The 19,895-nt window shown below is 60.9% G+C and overlaps 1 protein-coding gene across 2 annotated transcripts in view; it reads right to left on the bottom strand.

Annotated features, from left to right (window-relative positions):
* EXOC6B (exocyst complex component 6B) overlaps positions 1-19,895 on the bottom strand; it is a 370,191-nt gene that overhangs the window by 312,830 nt on the left and 37,466 nt on the right. For both annotated transcript variants that reach the window (XM_029083071.2, XM_029083072.2), the window contains exons 2-5: positions 5,617-5,782; positions 1,923-1,970; positions 692-782; positions 516-561 (exon numbers count right to left, since the gene is read on the bottom strand). In XM_029083071.2, the coding sequence (XP_028938904.1) occupies positions 516-561; positions 692-782; positions 1,923-1,970; positions 5,617-5,782 (351 nt within the window). The remainder of the gene's footprint in view (positions 1-515; positions 562-691; positions 783-1,922; positions 1,971-5,616; positions 5,783-19,895) is intronic.

Below are 19,895 nucleotides of genomic sequence, written 5' to 3'. Positions count from 1 at the left end.
CCGCTAAACCCGTTGTATTGTACTCTCCCAAGTGCTCCGCACAGAGTAAGCGCTCAATAAAAACCGCTGAGTGACCGGTTGACGAATACCTTCAAAAGAACGCTCATCTAAAAACCCTCAGCCAACTCTGCGAGAAGCAGCAAGACCCGGCGGACGGAGCACCGGTCTGGGAGTCGGGAGGATCTGGGTTCTCATCCCGGCTCTGCCACGTGTCTGCTGTGTGACCTCGGGCGGGTCACTTCACTCCTCTGGGCCTCAGTTACCCCGTCGGCAAAACGGGGGTTGAGACCGTGAACCCCACACGGGAGAGGGACCGCCTCCGGCTCCATCCGCTTGCATCCATCCCAGCGGTTGGTACGTAGCAAGCGCTGAAAAAATACTTTTACGATATTATTATATGACGACACAATACTATATCGTGATTATTACTGCTACTGTTATCATTGCTAATAATGACAGTAGTACTAATAACAAATGAGAACCGGCAAAAGCCCTGCTCTGGTCTTTCTGCTTACCTCTTGGTCTTCATCTGATCCCTCAGTTTGCTGTACATCTCCAGCACTAGAGAGGAGAAGGAAAACCAAAAAAAAAAAAAAAAAAGCTCCAGTCAGGCAAGATTTAGTGCAGGTGGAAGAGTAATAGACGCGGGCCCGAGGAGCTGCCGACGCTTCCCTCCGCTCCCGGGGCTCACCTGGAAGGCACAGCGTTAATTTATCCACCGTCGCGGAGATATTTCTCTGCTGCAGTCGACACTGCTTCAGTTCCTCCATCGCTACGACCAGCTGGGCGGGGAGAGGAGGCAGAGGAGAACCGGGCCATAAATCAAGAGCTCTCACCCACATTTTCCCGCCCCGGGCCCGATTCATCAAGAGATCCCCGACAGCTCCATCGCCACACCTGCCAAGCGGGCTAAGGTACTGCCTTCCCCCGCCAGTAAAACACGTCGCCGCTCCCCGCCCGGCCTCGCCCGCCGTCGGCTCTCTACCCTGCCGGGGCGGGGGCGAGTCCAGGCTGACTGCCCCGGTACTCTCCCGAGCACCTGAGTACGGTGCTCCGCACACAGTAACCGCTCAGTGAATACGATCGGACGGATGAATTTCCCAGAGAATGTCTCTCTGGGAAAGGCAGAGACATTCCCAGGGTCCCCTTCCCCCGCCCCTCCGGAGACCAAGGCCGCCGAGGGAAAGGCGAGGGAGCCGGGACCTTTGGTCCGGTCCCGCTCCGGACAGCCGGCCCCCGCGGGCCCTCCGCCTTGCCGTAAAGCGCGTATTCGCGCCGTCTCTGGGATAGGGCGAGAGGCCGGGCCCGGGAGTCAGAAGGTCCTGGGTTCTGATCCCAGCTCCGCCGTTTCTCTGCTGCGTGCCCTCGGGCGAGTCGCTTCGCTTCCCTGGGCCACATCCCCTCATCTGGAAACCGGGGATTGAGAGCGTGAGCCCCACGCGGGGCAGGGACTGTGTCCAACCCCATTGGCCTGTATTCACCCCAACGCTCAGTCCGGTGCCTTGCACGTGGCGAGCGCTTACAATTTTACTGATTATCATCACGGCATCGGGAACGTTCTTCCGGCGGCGTGAGCCCGACGGCGCTCGGCCTGCCGCGCCAACGGAAGGGGCTCATCGTGGGCGGGGAACGTGTCCGTTGATCGCTCTACTGGACTCACCCGAGCGCTTAGTACAGCGTCCCGCCCGCGGTAAGCGCTCAATCAATACGACTGACGCAGGCCCTCTCGAGGCGGGTGCGGGATGGAGCCGTCGCGGGCGGGGAACGCGTCCGTTTACCGTTCCAGCGAACTCTCCCCAGCGCGGAGTACAGTGCTCAGCACACGGTCGGCACCCGATAGATACGACCGAACGAATGCGCGGAACAAGGCATCCGGGCGCGCGGGGCTCGACGCAGCTCTCCCCAAGAGACGTCGCTCTTACCTCCTTCCCTTTGTGTTGCAGTTTCCGGTTGGTGTCCGTCACTTGATTCTGCAGAGAGAAGCCTGGGGGTGAAAACGCACATCGAACCCAAGCTTCCCCTCGGGCTGAGGAGCGGGAGGAGGGAAAAGAGAAAAAAAGCCCAGATCCGCCCCAAAAGAAGCCGCCCGCACCCCTCCCGTGAGAAATGGCAGCGCCGGGCGGAAAAGCGGAACCCGCCTGGGCTCGCTGTTCACAACGGCGCCTGGGACGTAGTGAGGGCTTAAGAGATACCTAATTGTCGTTACGGTGTTTGTTAGGTGCTTGCCGTGTGCCGGGCACTGTAATAAGCGCTGGGGTGGATACAGATTGGGCTGTCAGTAAATACGGCCGAAGGAACGACCGTCGATCCCCGCTTTCCGGCCGCAGTCTCTTCCCCGCCGTGCGGGGAGGGAGGGAGAAGGGAGCGAGGGGAGGAAGGAGACGGTCGAGAGCGGCTTCTAAACCGCTTCCCCGGTTGAACTGGAAATCCACAGGCCTTGTCTGCTTTTTCTCAGCTCGCTCCTCAGACTCCTCCCGGAATGGCGGCGACCCTCCTCCTCCACCACCCCGGTCATCCGACGGCTGTCTAAAAACGCTCCATCCGGGGCACCCGGCGGCCTTCTCCGGGGAAGAGACACTTGCCATTTGGGGTTAGGAGGCCCGGGGCCCAGCTCGAGAAAAGAACAGAGGGCTGGGAGGCAGGAGACCCGCCTCGTCCGCTCTGCGACCTCGGACGACAGCTTCCTCACCTCTGAGATCGGGGGAAAATACTCCATCTCCCTCTCCCCTTTGGTCTCCGAGCCCCACGTGGGATGGGCACGGGATCCGACCCGACCGTTACGAGAAGCGGCGCGGGCTAGTGTGGAAAGAGCCCGGGCCCGGGAGTCGGAGGGCCTGGGTTCTGATCCCGGCTCCGACGCTTCTCTGCTGGGTGACCTCGGACAAGTCACTTCACTTCTACGTGCCTCCTCACGTCCCTCGTCTGTAAAACGGGGATAAGACCGCGAGCCCCGGGTGGGACGGGGCCTGTGTCCGACCCGATTAGCCTGTATCTGCCCCAGAGCCCGGAACGGCGCCCGGCTCATAGTCAGAGCTTAGCGAATACCACGGTTATTATCTTAAATCTGCCCCAGAGCTCCGTACGATGCGTGGCACAATAGATACCATCATCCCTGTGAGCGGAGCTCAGTCCAGCGGAGAGGAACTGCTCCAAGAGGAACCGGTAGCAGAGAAGAGAAAAAGGGGGCGGGGAACTGCGTCTATCCTGATTACCTTTTACCTACCCAAGCTTAGAACAGTGCCTGGCACACAGTAACTGTTTAACCAATACCATTAAAATTAAAAAAAACACCCCACAGCTAGCAACTTGGGGAAACAGCGTGGCTTAGCGGAAAGGGCCCGGGCTTGGGAGTCGGGGGTCGGGGGTTCTAACCCCGGCTCCGTCACTTAGAGCTGTGTGACTCTGGGCAAGTCGCTTCACCTCTCTGGGCCTCGGTGACCTCATCTGTGAAATGGGGTCGAAGACCGGGAGCCCCCCATGGGACAACGTGATCACCTGCATCCACCCCAGCGCTTAGAACAGTGCCTGACATACAGTAAGCGCTTAACAGATGCCATCGTTTATCATCATCATCAGTAGTAGTAGTAGTAGTAGTAGTAGTAGTAACTGAAGCTGCTCCTTCAGACCTTGACATCCTCGCTTTAAAAGGGAGGGATCTAAAACAAAATGACTCCCAGCGTTCACGGCGTTCCAAAAGAACGAGGAGGAGGGCTACAGACCGCTCCTTCTATACTTCCGGAAAAGTCATTTGCCCAAAAGTCGGATATTGGGAGCCGGCCGTTTTCCACGTGGACAATAATAAAAATAATGATGATAATAATGGTATCTGTTACGCGTCAAGCACTGTTCTAAAGCACTGGCGAAGATATCGGATCATCCGGCAGACACAGTCCCTGCCCGACCCGGGCCTCACGGTCCAGGTAGGAGGGCCTACAGGTACCGAGTCCCCATTTTACAGATGAGGGAGCCGAGGCGAAGAGAAGGTAGGCGACTTGCCCAAGGTCACCCAGCGGGCCCGTGACGGAGTCAGGATCACAACCCGGGGCCTCCTGACACCCGGCCCCGTGCTCTTTCCACCAGGTTACGCCGCTCCTAATCGGGCTCCTCGAGCAAAGCAAACTGGGCTCTCCCAACCGAACTGGGTGTGGGTCTTCACGGGGTCCCAGAACAGTCGGCTCCTCTCGGGACGGACGGCGGGTGTTCTACCGCAAGCCGGGGTCCCGAAACAGAGGAGTCCTACTCGTGCTCGTTCTGCGGAGCCGGGGCAGGGAGAGAGGGGGGCGATCGCCTAATTAAATTACCTCGCCTCTACGCAGAGGTAAGAATTCAAAAATTGACCTTCGGATCGCCTTTTACGGAACAGAGGAACCGAACCGGAGCCGGGTTTCGCCGGGAAATGTAATTGAAAAGATTCGGCGATGGAACAGGTTGGTCTGATGGACAGCGGCTAGGGCCCGGGCGTCGGGAGGTCTGCCGGGCGACCTCGGGCGAGTCGCTTCACCGCTCCGGGCCTCGGTCACCTCTTCGGTAAAATGGGGAATAAGACCGCGAGCCCTCCGCGGGACGGGGACCGCGTCCAACCCGATCTGCTCGCGTCCACCCCAGCGCTCAGGACAGCCCGGCACACAGTAAGCGCTTACCAAATACCATCACTTATTATTATCATTATTTAACAGTCAGCTCTTGGAAGTGAATCCTGGGAGACGAAACGCCGACCTGACAAAGGATCTCTGATGAACCTCCCCACCCGGCACACACGTGCTTTTTTTTGTTTTTTACAGGACGGAAAAAGTCGCAGAAACCTCTCTGAGACAGCAGTCCAAAAAAAAATAATAAAATAAGAGCGGCGCTCATATAAAGTGCCATCTGTAAAATACCAATAATTTCTTCCTTCTTGAAAAGTAATCAGCCTGCCTCCCTCGTGCTTTTCGCCCCAAACAGAGCCGAATTCAAACTCGCCGTCGTCTCCTTTCCCTTAGCCTCTCCTAAGTTAAGGCGGCCCCGTGTCAATAAATTCCACACTTTTATAGCTGCAATTCAGAAAATGGATTCTTGTTCTGGTAAATTTCTGAAGTAGACAGTAAGAGCCAACTACAGCAATAAAAAGCGTGCCTCGTATGTACAAAGCCCCATCTTCCACGGCCCCGAAGCCGCCCTCGATCCGTTCGGTACGCGTCCCCGGCCGGGGGCGGGGGAGCGGGTAGGAGGAGGGGCACGGGAGAGGGGAAGAGGAGGGGAAGGGGAAGGAGGTAGTATCCCCACTGGGGCAGACCAGGTGACTTTTCCAGGGTCACCCGGAGTCAATAGGATTCGAAAGGAAATCGCTTCCTGGCTCCAGGCGAGCAGTGAGCCTCCAGTTGAGAGAAGCTGGTTCGCCCGCTGCTCCTCGACCCTGCAGTGGTCCAAATCCGATTTCGGCGAGAAGCGCTGCCCAGATCCTCGGATGCCTGAGTTTTGTGGGTTTTTTTGCCTTCACGGGGGCCTGCCAATCCTCGCTCTCGCACTCGCCAAAAATCTGGCGCTGCCCTTCCTCCTCCTCCTCCTCCTCCTCCTCTCCCGGCGGGAGGAATGCCGTCTCCCCCGCCAGTCCCCCCGCCCGCCCCCGACGCCTCCTACCTTGAGCTTCTGGGCTTCTCCTCTGACTTTCAGGAGCTCGGTGATGGAGTCCACGAAGCCCTGGTAGTGGAAGTTGCACATCTTCTCGATCTCCCGGTCGTGGTTGCGGATGCGGGAGTCCAGTTTCTCCATGAACCGGCCGTGCTCTTCGCCGTCGTACACGGACCTTCGGAAGACAAGTTGGCCTCGGGGTTAATGATGACAATAGTAATTATCTGTTAAGCTACGTGCCGGGGACTGTACCGGACGCTGGGTGGATACAAGCGAGTCGGGATGGACACGGTCCCCGTCCCACGTGGGGTGCACAGTCGCGATCCCCGTTTTACAGAGGGGAGAACCGAGGCCCAGAGAAGTGAAGCGATTTGCCCAAGGTCATTCAGAGGGCAAAGGGCGGAGTTCCGTAGGTACGGAGGTACTTAAGTGCCACGGGGCTGGTGGGGGGGGGGGGTGACTACCAAGTCCTTAAGGGGTACAGATCCAAGCCCGGGGAAGTGAAGTGACCTGCCCAAGGTCCCACAGCAGACAGGTGGCAGAGCCGGGATTAGAACCCATGGCCTTCTGACTTCTCTTGCTGCCCAGGAGTGCGCACGGTCCCGGAAGTCACGAAGACCTGGGTTCCGATCCTGGCTCCGACACGCCTTCTGTCGTGGGCAAACTGCTTAACAAACAACTCTGCCTCATACTGATCGTAACAATTATGATATCTGTTAAGCGCTTACTATGTGCCGGGCACTGTAACCAAGCACTGGGGCAAGAGGCGGAGTTGGGGGGGGGGGGGGATAAAAGCAAATTGGGTCGGACACTGTCTCCGTCCCACACGGGGCTCACGGTCTGCGTCACCTCATCTGTAAAATGGGGCTTAGGATCGTGAGGTCCAAGGGGGGACCTGGACCGTGTCCTAACTGATTGGCTCGTATCTAACCCCAGCACTCAGCACAGTGCTTGGCAACCAGTAAGCACTTAACAAATCCCTTTTTCTTTTTCTTTTTTTTTTAAAAAAAGGCTCCCAAACACAGTGTTTTCCCATCAGGCAGCCCGGTGGCTCCCATCAGCGGGAAACGAGAAGCGGCTTTTTGGCTCCGAAACAAACAGATGCGTCGGGAGGCGTTTCGGACGGCGGGACGCAGGTCCCCGGTAGCGTCTTTCAAGTGGCTCATTGGGAGGAGGGAGGAGGAATAGAGGAGGAGGAGGAATGGAGCCCCGTAAGGAGACCTGAAAGGATTTGGGGCGCTCAGCCTGCGGAAGTGCCCGTACTGGCTCGTTAAGCACTTAGTAATAATGATAATAATAATAACGATGACGGCATTTGTTAAGCGCTTACTATGTGCCAGGCACTGTTCTAAGCGCTGGCGGGGGGGGGGGGGGGGGACAGAAGGTAATCGGCTTGTCCCACGTGGGGCTCACAGTCTTGCTCCCCATTTTACAGATGAGGTCACCGAGGCCCAGGGAAGCGAAATGACTTGCCCAAAGTCACACAGCCGACAAGTGGCGGAGGCGGAATTAGAACCCACGACCTCTTCCTATAGGGCGAGCACCACGGTGACGGCGGGGGTGGATACCACTCATTCGGTCGTATTTATTGAGCGCTTACCGGGTGCAGGGCACTGTACTGAGCGCTCGGGAGCGTACAGTACTACAATAAAGAGGCCCGGCAGATCAGGCACCGTCCCCGTCCTTCTCGGGGCTCACAGTCCGAGGGGGAGGGAGAACGGGGGGGAAGGAGAACGCGTACCGAATCCCCATCTTACAGGCGAGGAGACCGAGGCCCAGAGAAGTGAAGTGGGGGGGACGGGCACCCGCCAACTGCCGCCTTGGAAGGGGGAGGACAAGAGGGGAAAGGGGGCCGAGTGGAGGAAGAGGAAGGAGGAGGGAGGACTTGTGGGTGACGTGACGGTTAAGAAGGGCTCTCGATCGGGTGGTCGGTTCCAGATGTATTTTCTATAACGATGATAATAACTGCGGTATCTGTTAAGCGCTCGAACTGGACGCCGTGGCCACCGTGGGGGAGGGGCTCCCGGCATCCCCAGAAGTCGGCTTCTCCCCCCTCGCGGCGACCCCTCCGAAGCGAACACTACAGTGTACCCTCCTAAGTGCTCGGCGCAGTGCTCCGCACACAGTAAGCGCTCGATAGATACCGAGGAACGATCGAATCCCCCATCTCCGCCAACGGGCGTCCGTTCCGGAGCCAGGTGGCCAGAGAATGACGACAACAACAACAACAACAACAATAACAATAACAACGGTACTCAATAGTCAAGTGCTAACTACGTGCCCAGCGCCGTTCTAAGCACGGGGGCGGATAGGAGTTAATCAGGTCGGACAAAGTCTCCTGCCCCCCACGTGGCTCGGTGGAAAGAGCCCGGGCTCAGGAGTCGGAGGTCACGGGTTGGGACGCCGGCCCCGCCGCCCGTCAGCTGCGTGACTCTGGGCAAGTGCCTCAGTTCCCTCATCTGGAAAACGGGGGCGAAGACGGTGAGCCCCACGCGGGACAACCCGATGAGCCCGCATCTCCCCCCGGCGCTCAGAGCAGTGCTCGGCACGCAGCGGGGGCTTAACCGACGCCGGCGTTTATTTCCCGGGCGAGGTCCCCGAGGCCCAGGGGGGTCGGGGTCACCGGCCCGGGGCCGCCCGGCTGACGGAACCGGAGGCCGGGTCCTCCCGACTCCCGGGCCGGAGAGGGGCCGGGGGCTCGGACCCGGGGCCGGGTGCGGGGGCACAACGGTTGGGTCGCCGGGCAGACGGGCCAAGCTAGAGCCAGACTGCCATCTAGTGCTCGCCGGCGCCCCGAGCCGCGGGAACCGTCCGCGCCCCGGACGGACCCGGCCCGCTTCCCCGGCGAGGCCGCCCTCGCTCCTCCTCGGGCCCGGGGGATGGGGCTGTCGGGGGCTGCGGGGCGCTCCCCCCGAGCGTCCGGGGCAGTGCCCCGCACCCTTCGGGCGCTCCGTAAAATGCCACCGACGGGATGCACGTGAGGAAGCGCGACCGACGCACGCAAAAATCTTTTCTTTCCCGGGGTCTGCTAAGCGCTTACTACGTCCCGGACGCTCTTCTGAGCCCCGGGGCGGAGGCGGGGGAACCGGGTCGGTCCCGGTCCTAAATGGGGCTCGCGGTCTTCATCCCGATTTTACGGAGGAGGTGACCGAGGCCCAGACAGGTCGAGGGGCTTGCCCAAGGTGGCACAGCAGACGGGAGAAAAACCCGGGTCCTCCGACTCCCAGGCGCGTGCTCTATCCCCTGGGCCGCACCCCTCCTTCGGCCCTCCCCGACCGTCCTAAAGACAAATGACGAGGCCTAGGGAAACACCATCTCCCTCCGCGCTTTAATCGCCATCGCCAGCGCCGACGGTATCTACTGAGCACCTACCGCGCGGAGCACTGTACTAAGCACTCGGGGGAGTGCGGTATTCCACAGTTGACAGACACAGTCCCTGCTCAAGAGGGAATCGGGTCGCTTGCTCAGAACCGAGGTCAAGCCGCCGGTTCTCAGTACGGCGGAAGCGACGGCCCGAGCGAGGGCCGGCCTGGGGTCGTGGGTTCCGAACCCGCCACTTCTCCGGCCTGTGACCTCGGGCGAGTCACCTCACTTCCCCGGGCCTCAGCGACCTCATCTGGAAAACGGGGCCTGAGACGGTGAGCCCCGCGGGGGACGGGGACCGTGTCCAACCCGGGCTGCCTGCATCCACCCCGGGGCTTAGCAGAGTGCGGGGCACGCTGGAGGCGCTTAGCGAATACCACAGTTAATTCACGAATCGGGCGCGTGGGGGTGAGAGAGCCGCCGGCCCCCCGCCCCCCCCCCCCCCGGGCTTGCCTCGGTTCCCAGCTACGGGGGGAAGCCCCCGTCTCCCCCGAAGCCGGTTCAGGACGGACCCTCGGCCTCTTTAGGGCTCCGCGTGACCCAAGGGCTCCGAGTGGGGCCGGAGGGACCCGGATTTGGATCTTGCCCCGTTGGCTCTTAAACCGGGCCCGGATCCCATTCCGCTCGCCCCACCCCCCAGAGGCCTGGCCCTTAGGGCCGGCAGCGCGGCCTAGTGGACGCAGCCCGGGCCCGGGAGTCGGAAAGACCCGGCTCCTAATCCCGGCTCCACCCCACGTCTCTTGTGTGACCTTGGGCAGGTCACGCCACTCCTCCGGGTGGCCGTTACCTCATCCGGAAAATGGGGATTAAGAGCGTGAGCCCCGTGCGGGGCGGGGACCGCGTCCAACCTCGGATCTACCCCAGCGCTCAGAACGGTGCCCGGCGGATGGTCAGCCGTTTACGAGGACCGTAACTGTCATCGTTATTATTGGGGGGGGTCCCAGCCCTCCCCGGGAAAAGCTGGCCCCGGTGGGCCGGGTGAGACGCTTTCATCCCGAGTCGGCGAGAAACGTACTTGAGCGAGCTGGGGAAGCGGAAGGCCCACCGCCGGCGGGGGGATCAGAACACCCAACGCCTCGCCCGAGGCCACCGCGACCCGGGAGGCCTTCCCCGACCGAGCGAACTCCTTCTGAGCAGCGAAATCAGATCAATAATAATCACGTCACCGGTTAGGCGCTTACAGTGTGGCAAGAGCCGTTCTAAGGACCGGGGAGGATACGAGCTGAGCAGGTTGGACACGGCCCCTATCCCACGTGGGGCTCGCGCTCTTATCCTCCTTTTACGGACCGGGTGACCGAGGCACAGGAGGGTTGAGTGACACGTCCGAGGTCACACAGCAGACACGTGGCAGAGCCGGGATCGGAACCCGGGTCCTTCTCACTCCCGGGCCTGTACCCCACGCAAAACCGGCCCTCGATTAACCGACGGTGCTACTTCTTATGTAGCTTATGTGCTTAAGCACATAAGACGGTGCTTACGTGAGAAGCAGCGTGGCTCAGTGGAAAGAGCACGGGCTTTGGAGTCAGGGCTCATGAGTTCGAATCCCACTGTATTGGAGTAGGAAATCAGGGAGGTAAAGTAAGAGGGGAAGATCTGATTTGGTGTTTTTACGCTAACGGTGGTGAGGAGTTCCTGTCTGACCCGGAGGTGGACGGGCAACTACTGGAGGTTCTTGAGGAGATGGGGACCGAAGGAGTTTTATTTTTTTTTTAGAAGAACGTTCCGGGCGGCGGAGTGAAGTACGCCCTGGAGCGGGGAGAGCCAGGGGGCGGGGGGGGTCAGCGAGGAGGCCGAGGCGGAGTCAAGGTGGGATCTACGCGTTTCGATCACCGCGGCAGTCGGATGGACAGAAGAAGCCGGTTTCAGCGCTACTGTGAAGGTAAAGATCAATCGATCCACGGTATCTCCTGAGCGCTTACCGTGCGGACGGTACTCGGCACTTGGGAGAGTACAGTGGATCGGAAGCCGCGTTCCCCGACCACAACGAGCTTACGGTCTGGAGGGGGGAGGCAGACGCGGATATTAAATAATCAATCACAGATACGTACGGAATCTGGTGACGGACGGGATACGTGGGCTGAATGGAAAGATGCGAGATCCCCAGCCCTCACGTCACCCCCCCGAGACCGGTCCGTGACACTCATCCGTTCGTTCGATCGTATTTACCGAGCGGCGCGCTGTGGGCGGAGCACCGTACTCGGCACTCGGGAGAGCACGACGTAACAATCCCCGGACGTGTTCCCCGCCTGCCACGAGCTTACAATCCGGGGGGGAAGCAGGCGTTGATAGAAGTGAATTAATCACAGGTAGATTCACAATTACCGTGGGGTCGGGAGGGGGGACGAATAAAGGGAGACGCAGAAGGGAGAGGGAGAGACGGAAAGGAGGGCTTAGGCAGGGAAGGCCTCCTGGAGGAGACGGGCCTCCGGTAAGGCTTTGAAAGCGAGGCGGAGAGTCGTCGTCTGCCGGCTGTGAGGAGGGAGGGCGTCTCCGGTGAGCCTGGTCACCGGAGACGGCCAACGGAAGCCCACTCGGACCCCCACCGGGGCCCGTGGAGGTGAACTTTCCTCTCCGGGGTCTTCCGGGTGAAGAATCTCCGACTCCCCAAGCCTCGGGGAGGTCGGGGAGGAGGATGGGGAGGGCGGGGGTGCGCCACCCGAGGCCGGACGGGCCCCGGGGGCCCCTGAAAGCCGTTCGGATCTCAGGCCGGCCGGGGAACGGAGCCCTCGGAGCCTTCCGCTGTCACCCGAGCACGCTGGGCCGGCCACAGGAATCCCGGCCGGCTCCTCCTCCTCCAACCTGCTTCAAAGGCTGACCCCTTCCAAAACCCGGGGTGGCACGCTACCCCGGGGGGCGCGGCGGGGGGGCAGGGGAGGGGATACGTGTCTGGGACCTCGAGGCTTCCAAGAAACAAAGGAACTGGAACTGCCCCTTTTTGGTTTCGATTAGTCCCCGGAACGAGACCGGGATCCAGCCCGGACTTTTGGTTTTTTTCAGACATATATTTTTAAACTTCTGTCGTGGTTCTGGTCCTCCAACATTTTCTTCTCATTAAGCTCCATAAAAGCATCATTAGCATTTCTGTTTATTCCGCGAGTTAAAAATAAAATGGAAAAATAGATCTACCGCACAATGTCGAAACAGACCCCGCTGAAGGTCAGGCGGAGTTTAAAGTCTCCTCTTATCTGTCCGGCTGCACACCGGACGGCCTCTCGACACCCGGCACCTCTGGAGGGTCCAAGGACCGCGAGGCGCGTGGCCGAAAATTCAAAAATAGAAACCCGGCTCCCGCGGGGCCCCCGGCCCCCGCTCTCCACCGGACGGGGACGGTCCGACTCGTATCTCTCCAAGGGTCTTTCCTCGCGAACCCCGGAGACGCCGGCGTTCGCTTGTCCACCCGATCGCATTTACCGAGCGCCTGCTGTACGCGGAGCACCGTGAGAAGCCGCACGGCGTAGCGGATGGAGCGCGGGCCCGGGGGTCGGAGGATCACGGGTTCCGATCCCGGCTCCGCCACTCGTCTGCTGTGTGGCCGAGGGCAAGTCACGTCGCTTCTCTGGGCCTCAGTGACCTCATCTGTAAAATGGGGATTGAGACCGGGAGCCCCACGCGGGACGGGGCCTGGGTCCGGCTCGATTTGCTTGTATCCACCTCAGCGCTCACCACGGTGACGGGCACAAAATAAGCGCTTCGCAAATACCACCGTCATTATGATTACCATTCATTCATTCATTCATTCGATAGTATTTACTGAGCGCTTACTATGTGCAGAGCACTGGACTAAGCGCCTGGAATGGACAAATCGGTAACAGATAGAGACGGTCCCTGCCCTCTGACGGGCTTACGGTCTAATGGGGGGGACGGACGGACGAGAGCAGTGGCAATGAATAGAATCAAGGGGAAGAACACTAAGCACTCGGGGGGAGCGCAATCCAAAAATAGGCCCATTCCCCGCCCGTGACGAGCTTACGGTCTCGAGGTGGGCGACGGACATTAATGGAAATCGAATAAATGAGAGACACGGACATCAGACGGCGCGGGGCTGGGAGGCGGGGATGAATGAAGGAAGGAGGGCTCAGTCAGGGACGTTCCAGAAGCTTCCTGGGGTATATCTCCCAAGCCCCTAGCAGGGTCCCTTGCAGGCAGGGGGTCCGGCCAGCCGTGAACCCACCGCGACCAAGGGCGGGTGCGGGGGGGGGGGGGAACGGACCCCGGCACCGGGATTCCTCCCAGGGCTGGAGGTGGAGGGATCCAGTGAGGAGCCGCGGGAAGGCGGGAACGACCACCTCGTCAAAAACCATCTGACAGACTGCTGTGATTGGGGTATCTCCTGAGCGCTTACTATGTCCCAGGCGCTGGGGTGGGGGAATATCGTAATACCAGTGGGATCTGTCAAGTGCTCACTACGCGCCGAGCGCTGGGGTAGACAAAAGGTAAGCAGGTCATCCCACGTGGGGCTCACGGTCGCGACCCCCACGGTCGCTTAGGCCCCGAGAAGCGAAGTGACTGGCCCCGGGTCCCCCGGCTGACAAGTGGCGGAGCCGGGATTAGAACCCACGACCTCCGACTCCCGAGCCCGGGCTCCTTCCGCTGAGCCACGCTGCTTCTCCTCTATCAACGGAACTGGGTTGGACACAGGCTCTGCCCTCCACGGGGCTCCCGGTCTTAATCCCCATTTGACAGAGGAGGTCACCGAGGCCCAGAGAAGTGAAGTGACTTGCCCGAGGTCACCCGGCAGACAAGCGGCGGAGCCGGGAATAGAATCCACGTCCTTCTGACTCCCGAGCCCGGGCTCTCTCCACCCCGCCACGCCGCTTCTCACTACACCGCCGTGCTTCTCGGCAACGGGCGACGAGGACATCGACCCGGAAAAGCAAGGAAATTCCAGATCGGTGTCGTCGTCTGCCGCGGCTCCCGCCACGACAATCCCGGAACGCCGGAGCAGCCGATCCCCCCTGCCCCGCAGAGGCGCCCGAAGATTTATTTCATTTTTGTAGCTTTCGGGGCGGTCGTGAGGCTTAGCAGCTGGGGAGGGGCCCCGGTTTCTGGTCTCGGAGCGGTAACGGAATCCCAGGCGATGACTGTTGTGTTATACTCGTACTGTACTCTCTCAAGCGCTCAGCACGGTGCTCGGCCCACAGCCGGCACTCAATAAATACGACTGAGGGAACGAACCGGGCCCCGCTCCATCGATCGGGGCCTCCCGACCTGACGACGATAACGATCGTTATCGTCGTCATCATCGTTATGGTACCTGTTAGAGCGTTTACTGTGTGCCAAGCACGCAGTACAGAATGATTCGACTGGACACGGTCCCCGTCCCACATCGGGCTCGCGCGCTGAATCCCCATTTTTCACACACGAGGTAACAGGCATAGGGAGGTGACTTGCCCAAGGTCACGCGGCACACGTGCGGCGGAGCCAGGGTCGGAATGATTATTATTATAACACAACGGGGGTTGACAGGCGCGACCCCTGCCCCAGGCGAAGGTTAAATTCTAGACAGGGAGAGGCCGGGTCAGCGGCCGCGTCTCGAGGATTTACAGCCAACCCCTCGGTACAATCTTCTGGAGCCTTCTGGATGACTACTCTTCCCCCCCTCCAAAGCCTTGCCGAGGGAGGGCCCATCTCCTCCCCGAGGCCTTCCCTGACTACGCACCCCCTTCTCCTCTCCTCCCACTCCCTCCTGCATCACCCTGACCTGCTCCCTTCGTCCACCCGCCGGCCCAGCCCCGCACCACTCGTGTCCACATCCATCATTTACTGATTTCTATTCACGTCTGTCTCCCCCGCTCTAGACCGTCGGCTTGCTGTGGGCAGGGAACGTGTCCGTTTATTGTTCAACTGTCCTCTCCCAAGCGCTCAGTACAGTGCTCTGCACACAGGAAGCGCTCAGTGAATCCGACCGAATGAACGAACGGACCAACGGAGGTGCCGGAGGCCCAAAAGGGGATGGCGGGGGGGGGGGGGGGGGGAGAGGGAGAGGAGGAAATCGGAGACGAGCGGGCCCGGACGCCGGCTCCGGCTCTCCCTCCGCCCTCCCCACGTGGAGGGGCCTGCACGGCGTACCGAACGAACCCCGGACCCGGGACCCGGACCGTCGGGGATCTTAAACCCCGGCTCCCGCCGCCCGTCCGCTGCGTGACCTCGGCCAAGTCGCTTCACCGGGCCTCGGTTCCCTCGCCCGTAAAATCGGGGCCCGAGACCGCGGGCCCCGCGGGGGACGGGGACCGCGTCCATCCCGATCCGCCCCGGCGCTCGGTACGGAGCCCGTCGCGGACCGGGCGCTTGAGAGATACCGTTATCGTCATCGTTAGGATCAGGCCTAGAGAGCGCACCTCAAGGAGTGGAGGCTGCAGCGGGGAGGAGGGGGCGGGAAGCCTCGCTGGTGAGGTTGGCCCTGGCAGAAGGGGGAGGGAGACATCCGTCCCCAAAGGCCTGGCGAAACAATTGCTTCCAGGTGGAGGTCTTTTTATGGCAACGTGCTGCCTGGGGCAGCTTTCTTCTGCTTCCCCGCTTTACTACCGACTGTTAAATTAAAACCAAGGACAATCGGGCTGCGACAGCCGGGAGGAAAGAGCGAGACAGCCCCCTAAGCCCTCAGAGCCACCAACTTAACTCCCGGAGGAAGAGCCCAACTCACAGGCCGAAAGCCCGGAACGAGAGACTGGAGACTGGCCGGCCCAGAGCCCGGAGGCACGGTTCACGTCTTCTCGTTATCGTGGCAACCGTTAAGCGCTTACCCTGTGCCGGGCACTGTACTGGGGTGGGTGCCGGCGGATCGGGTTGGACGCGGTCCCCGTCCCGCGTGGGGCCCGCGGGCTCGATCCCCGCTTTACAGAGGAGGTCGCTGAGGGGCCCGGGGAAGTGAAGTGACCTGCCCGGGGCCACACGGCAGACGAGTGGCGCAGCCGGGATTAGAACCCGTGACCTTCCGGCTCGGGAGGCCGGCCCGCCGGGCCGAAGCCCAGAGGCACGGGTTCACGCCTTCTTGTCAAGCGCTCACTCTGTGCTAGGCGCTGTACCAAGTGGTGGAGGGGGACACGAGCAAATCAACGTGACCCTGGGACCCTGGGGGGGGGGGGGGAGCGGGGGTCCAGACTCATTCATCCATTCGTTCGATCGTGACTACTGAGTGCTTACCGTGTGCACAGCACTGTACCGACCGCTTGGGAGAGTACAATATGACAGCGAACGGACACGATCCCTTACGGCGTAGAGGGGGGGAGACGGGCGTTAATGTAAATACATGACAGATCTGGACAGGAGCGCCGTGGGCTGGGGGTGGGGAGGGACGGATAAAGGGAGCGAGTCCGGGCGACGCGGAAGGGAGTGGGAGGAGAGGAAGGGGGGGGGGCTTAGTCGGGGAAGGCTTCTCGGAGGAGACGGGCCTTCCGGAAATCTTCGAACGGGACGCCGGGGGTGGAGGAGTTATCCTGCACCTCCCCCAGACCCTCACGGGTCCCTCCTCGGCGGCGCCTGCCGGCCGCAAATCCGAGCCGGCTTTCCCAGCGCCCTTGGCGAATCCCGGGATTCCATCCCCGGGGGGGGACGGTACCCTCAAACACGCGGCTTTCGTCGTCCCGGAGGGTCCCGGCAACGGGAGAGGCAAGTTCCCGGCAAGAGCCGGGGCGGGGAATCCGGCCGTACCGGCAACACCGGGAGTTGGGATGCTTCAGATGCGGCCGGGCTCCAGAGGTTTCTCGGAGGCGGTCGATTGGCTTCTTTCCGTTCCAGACCGGAGGAATGTAGTGTGAGAAGGCTCGACGGTCGGGAATGGAGCGAGGGAACTAATCTCCTTCTTCCCGACCGCCAACCCGTCTCCCCATCCTCCCGCCTCCACCTCGGGAAACCCTCCTCCACAGAGCCTTCCCGCGATGACCCTCAGAGGAGCGGGAAAATACCCCGAGCATTCGTTCGCTGCACTGAGCGCTGGGGAGAGGACGATTCGACAATAAAGGGACACATTCCCCGCCCGTGGCGAGCTCAGAGTCCCAGCCACCGATAGCTGATACTGATAATCGGGGCACTTGCTAAGCGCTCACTATGCGCCGGACGCCGTACTGAGCGCCGGGGTGGATACGAGCCAACTGGGTTGGACCCGGTCCCTGTCCCACGTGGGGCTCACGCTCTCGATCCCCGTTTTACAGATGAGGCACCTGAGGCCCAGAGAACCCAAGCGACTCGTCGGGGCCGCACGGCGGACAGGTGGCGGGGCCGGGATTAGAACCCGTGACCTTCAGACTCCCGGGCCCGGGCTCTCTCCGTGGCGCCATGATGCTTCCCGAAGCCGAGGATGCCGTGGGCCCCCTCGGGCCCAGAAAATGCCCCCCTACCCTTCTCTCCTTCTCTGCCCCCGAACCACAATCCCGCCCTCTCCAACGACTCGGTCACGTGTGCCCGTCTGTTGCAACACTGTACTCTCCCCGGCGCTCCCAGGCACGGCGCTCTGCACACCGTAGGCGCTCGCTATATGCGACCGAATGAATGAATGGCTCCCCGCCGCCGCCGGGAAGCCCTCCTGGACGTACCCCCCCCGCCTCCACACACCTCGCTCCAGCCACTCCGGCGCGACGGACCCCTTTTCGCACGCGCTGAACGACGGAACCGAAAGTGCGGTGTTACTTACGATTTAGGGATCGGGTTCCATCTGGGGGCTTTCCCGTGCACGTTCACGGCCTTGCCCCGATAACCTCACTGTTCGGTCGTATCTACTGAGCGTCTGCTGGCTGCAGGGCACCGTCCTAAGCGCCTGGGGGAGGACGGTGTGGCAATAAACGGACACGTTCCCCGCCCGCCACGAGCTGAGGTTTAAGAGGGCGAGCTCGGAGAGCTTCTCTCCGACGGAGAGCGTCCCAAAGGACCCGGGAGAGCGAGCCGGGATAAATATCGTTGAGGGCCCGCGGGAAAATGAGACCACAGAACCGAAGCCATACCCGCAAGAAACTCAGGAAAGGTGGGCCGGGACACGTTGTCGCCACACCGTTTCGTTCTCCGACCTTTCGAAACGCCGGGAGAAGCAGCGCGGCCCGGTGGAAAGCGCGAGTCAGAAGGTCCCGGGTTCTAATCTCAGCTCCGCCTCACGTCTGCCGTGTGACACCCAGAGGAAGTCACTTCACTTCTCTGTGCCTCGGTTACCTCATCGGTAAAACGGGGATCGAGACCGGGAGCCGCATGTGGGACAGGCGGGGTAAGCTCGTTGTGGGCAGGGAATACCCCTGTTGATAGCACCGTGCTCTCCCGAGGGCTTAGCGCGGTGCTCAGTACAGTGTCTGGCACAAAGTAAGCACTTCACAGATACCATAAAAAAAAAACTGCCACACAACTGTCTTTTCCAAAAGGAAGCACAGGGAAGACAAGACCGAATAAGCTCGTCCCGACGGACGACTGAATTAATAAATTAACGAACGAAGCAAGCGGCGTGGCTCAGTGGAAAGAGCACGGGCTCGGGGGCCAGAGGTCACGGGTTCTAATCCTGACTCCACCACCTGTCAGCTGGGGGACTTTGGGCAAATCACTTCACTGGGCCTCAGTTACCTCACCTGTAAAACGGCGATTAAGACCGTGGAGCCCCCGACCAGCGCTCAGGACAGCGCTCCGCACATGGTAAGCGCTTAACAAATGCAGTCATTACGATCATTAAGTCTACCTGAAAAAGCGTCGAGCTTTCAGCCTGGTACAGGTTGGGGAGGGGGCGGCTAAAGACGAGGGAGCTGAGGATGACAGAGATGGGTGACCTGGGCTGGAAAATGGGATGTTCTTTTACCCCCATTTTAAACGTGGAAACTCGATGGCAGTCTGTCACCTCCGAACTGCACATTCTAAGCGCTTAGTACGGTGCTCTGCACATAGTAAGCGCTCAGTAAATACTTTTGAACGAACGAATGGATGTCCCTACACCCCGCTCCCGCCGCTGAGCGCTGGGCTAAATCCCGAGTCATCACCCTACTGGGTCTCCCCCTCTGGAAGGTAAGCTCCTGGTGGGCAGGGAAGGTGTGGGCCGACTCCGTATTCCTCTAAGCGCTCAGTACGGCGCCCGGCACGCCGCAGGTGCCCGACGAACGCCAACGATCCATCGACTGAGTAGAGAAGCAGCGTGGCGTTAGCGGACAGAGCACGGGGCCTGGGAGTCGGAAGGGCGCGGGTTCTAATGTTGGCTCTGCCACTCGTCTGCCGTGCGGCCTTGGGCAAGTCTCTCTACCTCCCTGGGCCGCGGTTCCCTCATCGGGAAAGCGGGGATTAAGACGGCGAGCCCCAAGTGGGACAGAGACTGTGTCCGACCCGATCAGCTCGGCTCCACCCCAGTGCCCCCCGGCACACGGCAGGCGCCCAACGAACAGCACGGTTATCGTTATGACTGTCATTAGATGGCTTTCATTTCTCCGGGGCCCCAGAGGTTCTCCGGTCACCCACGCACCCCCAAAACGGCCCTAAGTGCGGGGGGATGGGGAGGGAGACAGGAACTGGGGGGGGGGGAGCCCAGAAGGATCTCGGAGAATCCCAACCCCTTTAGGACCAGGCCCGAGGAGGGGAGCCGGGCACGAAAGGAAGCTCCTGCCAGTGAAACCGGGGGACATTTTCCGGTTTCCATCTCCCCGGGGGCCTCCGGTCACATAAAACCAAGTGGGTGAGCTCGGCGAAACGAACGCGGCGCCGTCTCCGAGAGGGCCGAGAAATGGAAGGAGTCGCCCACTGCCAGCCCAGCTCGGGCCGTCGGCCGGCCCCCCAACTGAGGCAGGGGAGGAGGAGGAGGAGGAGGAGGAGGAGGAGGAAACTAGCCATGGGCAAAAGCTTTTCATTTCCCTCCTTTTTGAAGGCACAATGGAAACAATTCCCAAGAACAAAGGAGATGCGTCAGTGGAGCTCTCTGCTCTCAAGCTCTTTCAAGTTGGAAGGACAGTTGATTCACACCATGTGTTGGAGAG

The sequence above is a fragment of the Ornithorhynchus anatinus genome, chromosome 18, assembly GCF_004115215.2.
Source record: "Ornithorhynchus anatinus isolate Pmale09 chromosome 18, mOrnAna1.pri.v4, whole genome shotgun sequence".
In the NCBI taxonomy this organism is placed as follows: domain Eukaryota; kingdom Metazoa; phylum Chordata; class Mammalia; order Monotremata; family Ornithorhynchidae; genus Ornithorhynchus; species Ornithorhynchus anatinus.
The sequence above is the reverse complement of the archived record's forward strand: the minus strand, read 5'-3'. Positions and strand labels throughout refer to the sequence as shown.